The sequence below is a fragment of the Notolabrus celidotus genome, chromosome 1 (assembly GCF_009762535.1).
Source record: "Notolabrus celidotus isolate fNotCel1 chromosome 1, fNotCel1.pri, whole genome shotgun sequence".
NCBI classification, from domain to species: Eukaryota; Metazoa; Chordata; class Actinopteri; order Labriformes; family Labridae; genus Notolabrus; species Notolabrus celidotus.
The window spans coordinates 68,294-73,338 of NC_048272.1; the positions used below are offsets into that span (position 1 = coordinate 68,294).

At 46.9% G+C, this 5,045-nt stretch overlaps 1 protein-coding gene across 1 annotated transcript; it reads right to left on the reverse strand.

Moving 5' to 3' along the window:
• Window positions 1–1,544: 1,544 nt before the first annotated feature.
• On the reverse strand, window positions 1,545–2,367 carry LOC117820358 (52 kDa repressor of the inhibitor of the protein kinase-like). The gene has a single exon (XM_034694093.1). The coding sequence runs from the start codon at window positions 2,324–2,326 to the stop codon at window positions 1,658–1,660; it is 669 nt and encodes a 222-aa protein (XP_034549984.1). The 5' UTR covers window positions 2,327–2,367; the 3' UTR covers window positions 1,545–1,657.
• Between the last annotated feature and the right edge of the window lie 2,678 nt (window positions 2,368–5,045).

Genomic DNA, 5,045 nt, shown 5'->3' on the forward strand with positions numbered 1-5,045 from the left:
CATGAAAAGCCAAGGCCGAGAGAGCATCAGCAAACACCCCCCACATGCCTATGTAGTCTGCCAAAGCCTGAGGCGGGGAGACCACACCTCCCCTCTTACGTGTGCATACATGAAAGCCAAGTCCAAGAGAGCATGAGCAAAATCCTGCGCCCTGCCTAAGTGGACTGCCAAAGCCTGAGGCGGGGAGAACACACCTCCCCTCTTACGTGTGCATACATGAAAGCCAAGGCCGAGAGAGCATCAGCAAAATCCTGCTACGTGACCATGTGGACTGCCAAAGCCTGAGGCGGGGAGACCACACCTCCCCTCTTACGTGTGCATACATGAAAGCCAAGGCCAAGAGAGCATGAGCAAAATCCTGCGACCTGCCTAAGTGGACTGCCAAAGCCTGAGGCGGGGAGAACACACCTCCCCTCTTACGTGTGCATACATGAAAGCCAAGGCCGAGAGAGCATCAGCAAAATCCTGCTACGTGACCATGTGGACTGCCAAAGCCTGAAGCGGGGAGAACACACCTCCCCTCTTACGTGTGCATACATGAAAGCCAAGGCCGAGAGAGCATGAGCAAAATCCTGCGACCTGCCTAAGTGGACTGCCAAAGCCTGAGGCGGGGAGACCACACCTCCCCTCTCTAGTAATGTACATGCATGAAATGCCAAGGCAGAGAAAGCATCAGCAAAATCTCCCCCACATGCATATGTGGACTGCCAAAGCCTTAGGTGGGGAGACCACACCTCCCCTCTCTTACACGTGCATATATGATAGCCAAGGCAGAGAGAGCATCAGCAAATACCCCCCACATGCCTATGTAGTCTGCCAAAGCCTAAGGCGGGAGAACACACCTACCCTCTTACGTGTGCATACATGAAAGCCAAGGCCAAGAGACAGGGGCGGAGCTAGACTCTCAGCGCAGAGGGGGCGGAGCATCCTCAAGGGGCCCTTTCTGATAGCCATAACAGGTTGCCTGTTCCTTTCAAATGTTTCAGCTGCACTGAGGGCAGCACACAATGCTCTAGTTAATTAATGTATGGTTCAGCACCACAGACTGTAAATAAAAAGTTCAGCACCAATGCCGATGGACAGCGACAGGCAGGTGCATTGTCCAGTACTGTCTTTCTCAGGAATAACAAAAACATATAATAGACACAGCGGTCTACAACACAGGAAGGCATCATAAAATAGACACAGCGGTCTATAACACAGCAGTGCATCATATAATAGACACAGCGGTCTATAACACAGCAGTGCATCATATAATAGACACAGCGGTCTATAACACAGCAGTGCATCATATAATAGACACAGCGGTCTATAACACAGCAGTGCATCATATAATAGACACAGCGGACTATAACACAGCAGTGCATCATATAATAGACACAGCGGTCTATAACACAGCAGTGCATCATATAATAGACACAGCGGTCTACAACACAGCAGTGCATCATATAATAGACACAGCGGTCTACAACACAGCAGTGCATTTTCAATCATAACCAGCATTTGAGTTTAAGACTTATTATAGCTATTTCACTCACCAATTGTTGTTTCGCCTCGGCCTGCTGTGTACTCCATTTTTCAATTCCGTATAATCCATAGAAAAAAAATTACTCAAACACGAACAGATTAAAGAACTTTGTACATATCACTGTCCCGTTTAAAACGCCATCCTCCTCTCCTTCATGGTGGCAAACCTGCCAACCACTCTGTCCTTGTCAATGTTTATGTCCCGCTCAACACACAGCAAAGTGAGGTTGGATAGTCTGGCCTCATCCATGCACGAACGCAAATAACTCTTAATGAGCTTCAGGCGGCTGAAACTTCGTTCGGCACTGGCGCTGCTGATGGGAATGGTCTTGTATATTCTGTGGAGAATGGCCAGATTTGGGTATGCTCTATCCATGTCGTTGGCAATGAGGAATGGCAGGATTGCATCTGAGTTAAGATCCATGGCTAACTCGGAATACAATTTCCGAAAAGAGTGGAACTCCTCCACAACTTCCTCTGGCTTGGAGATGTCTTCTGAATAGAAACGTGCGAGCTCCAGCATTTTCTTTTCAGCATCAGGGTGCTCAAATCGCTTCGGGTTGAGTACTGTGAACAGTTTGGCCATTTCTTTAAAATCTGAAAATCGATTCTCAAACTGTCCAACAAAAATATCAAGGACGTAAAAATAAACTTCAGTTTTAAAGCGAATTCTACTGTCCTGGATTGGGTCATCCTCTGCGTCCTCATCGAAGTGCCTCTTCCTCTTGCGGGCTCTCTCCTCCGCAAACTCAGTGGTCGCGTTGCTTTCTATTGCCATCTTTTTTGCGGTGCTCTCCATTGCGTCAAAACTAACATCTGTGCGTAAATCTCTGATCTGAGTCATTGTGGTGTCAATGAGATCCACGGCAGTGTTGACATCTAATGACTGTTGTTGCAGATAATTAGACAAGATGTATGTCTTTTTGAGTAAATCATTCCAAAACGCCAACATGAATTTGAACTCAAATGTGCTGAGTTTTGACAGCAGTCCATCGGCTTCAGAGGCCGCCTTTGGTGTGCTGTGATTGTGGTGCTTGATACGATGCAGGGCTTTTATAATTGCGGGCAGGCTCTGTATCACCGCTTCTGTGGCTTGCTTCCTGGAGGCCCATCGTGTGTCTGACAGGCTCTTAAGCGTTAGAACGGTTCTCTCCAGTTGCATGTTTTCTTGTTCCTCCTCTAGTATTTTAAACCTTGGAAGACTCGAAGTTAAAAAGCAGTACAAGGTTTCAAGTGTACCAAAAAAAACTTTAGCGCTACACAAAGAACACGCAGCGTCCAAAAGTATCAGGTTCAGATTGTGTGCGCAGCAGTGAACATAAAAAGCTTTGTCAGAACAGTTCTGCTTCACTCTAGCTTGCAGTCCAGTTAACTGACCAGACATCGTCCTCGCCCCATCATATGCTTGCCCCCTCATGTAGTTAACATTGAGACCAAGGTCCTTCTTGAGTGCGTTTATCAAAAGTTCATAAAACGACTCGGCTCCACCATCAGGCAACTCCTCAAATTTCACAAAGCGTTCGATGCTGTTTCCTGTTTTGGTGACATATCTGAGCGACAGAGAAAACTGATCTATTCTCGTTATGTCGATTGTTGAATCTACAATAACGGAGAAAAACTTAGCTACCTTGACTTCATCTATTATAGTGTCCAATGTCTCGCTGGCAAGAGCCGCAATAAGCTCATTTTGTGACTGGTGGCTGAGGTATGTTACACGGCTTACCGGGTTCGTCAGGTGCTGCTCAAGGATTGAGTCGTAGTGTGCCAGTAATTTCAGAAGCTCCAGGAAGTTCCCTTCATTTGAGCTGGAGGCACCAAGCCCAGCATACTCCCTATGGCCACGAAAGGCCAGACCCTGTCGAGCTAAGAAAAGAGTGGTATCGACCAACCTGTGCAGGATCCTCCTGTTCCTTTCGACCTGCTCTCTCTCAGCTTTTATGAGTTCCGCAACCACAGTGCTGTCCTGGCTTATACGAAACTTTGTCATTAAATATGACTTTTCTGCCTCGCGGTGAGCACTGGACTTTTCATGCAACTCAATCCGCTCTATCCCTTTTCTATAAGTAGAGAAGCCCATACATGGATCGGCCCAGCATTTCCCAGCACTTTCGGTTGGATTTTTGCCAAACAGCCAGCAACAGAAGCAAAACAGTCGGTTTGCTGTAGGCGAATAAACTAACCACTGTCGCTCCACTGTGCCGGAGCTTCCCACCTGACGCTTGTACCATGATGGGTTAAATCGTCTTTTCTCCTCGTCATATGGAAAATGGTTGAAGCTGTCCTTCAAACCCGGTTGGCACGGGCCGTGCTTGATTACGGCTCGGATCACTTCAGTGGTGAGAGGCCGGTTTTGAAAGAGGTATGGGTCCGTTGGATACTCCTCTTGGGACAAAATGTTTGCCGGGTGACGATCAGGTCCTGTGGTGCTACTGCTGCTGGAAGCATTCACAGCTGGGATACTTTCCTCCACCCCATCACTTGCCATTTGTGTGCCTGAAGCTCCCAGTTGCTGGTGGCGGTCCTCGTCCTCCGTTGTGGAACTTTTGTTGATGCTAGCATCGTTATTAGCATCGTTGTTAGTCGCTGTCAGACTGGTGTTCGCAGTAGACTGGTTGTTCGGCGTATCAATACTATCCCCATTTTTGTTTTGAACCGAGAAGTAGGAAGTAAGAGGAGCACATAACTCTATTAAACTTCTCTTACCCTCTCGCTCCTTTCTTTTTAAAGCACCAGATTTGTATTTTCGCTCCATTTTTCCGCGCAGCTAGACTCCAAGTATACGAGCGCGAGAGTCCGATCTCACAATGGCGACGTCATGTGCGGCGCTGTCCAGTGCTGAAACTGAGCTGAGGACAAAAGGGAGACAGAACTTGCTGCCCTTTTCGTCACTTTCTATCTAGGCCTACATGTACTTGAGAAATTAGCTTATATTTTAAAGTTCCAGGTGTTATGACCGTATAGATGACCGAGACACAACATAAGAAGGACAAAAATGAGTATTTCAAAGTATAACAACGAAAGGATTTATTTAGGCCTACATAAATTGTATGGTTTACATCTTCTTAAGGCTACCTCCCTATTTAACAAAAACAGGAGAAACAAGATTAAACTGTCGATTCACCCAAACACGACCTAACAGAAAATCCCATGCCGAGAACAAAATGCCAAAAACGCCGGTCGGGAGACGAGGGAGCTGGGATTCCCTGGTGATATTGCGTCACATCACAGCTGATGAAGAGAAAAGCCCTTTTACACGGCCTATCACCTGCCGAGCTGAAGTCCAACCAATCACCGCACAGAGATAAAGTGCACCTGTTAGGAGCGAGAGGGACGCAGCAACATGCATGCATATTTCCAGCACCGATTCTAATAAATAGAGACACCTAAAAACACACATTATAATCACAGTCGTAACAGGATTTAGTAATAATCATAGCCGAATGCTACAGCTAATGGATCTTGGGCTACCTACAGTGGTACGATGTAGGAAAAATGCGTCCATCGTAAGCCTAGAAAGG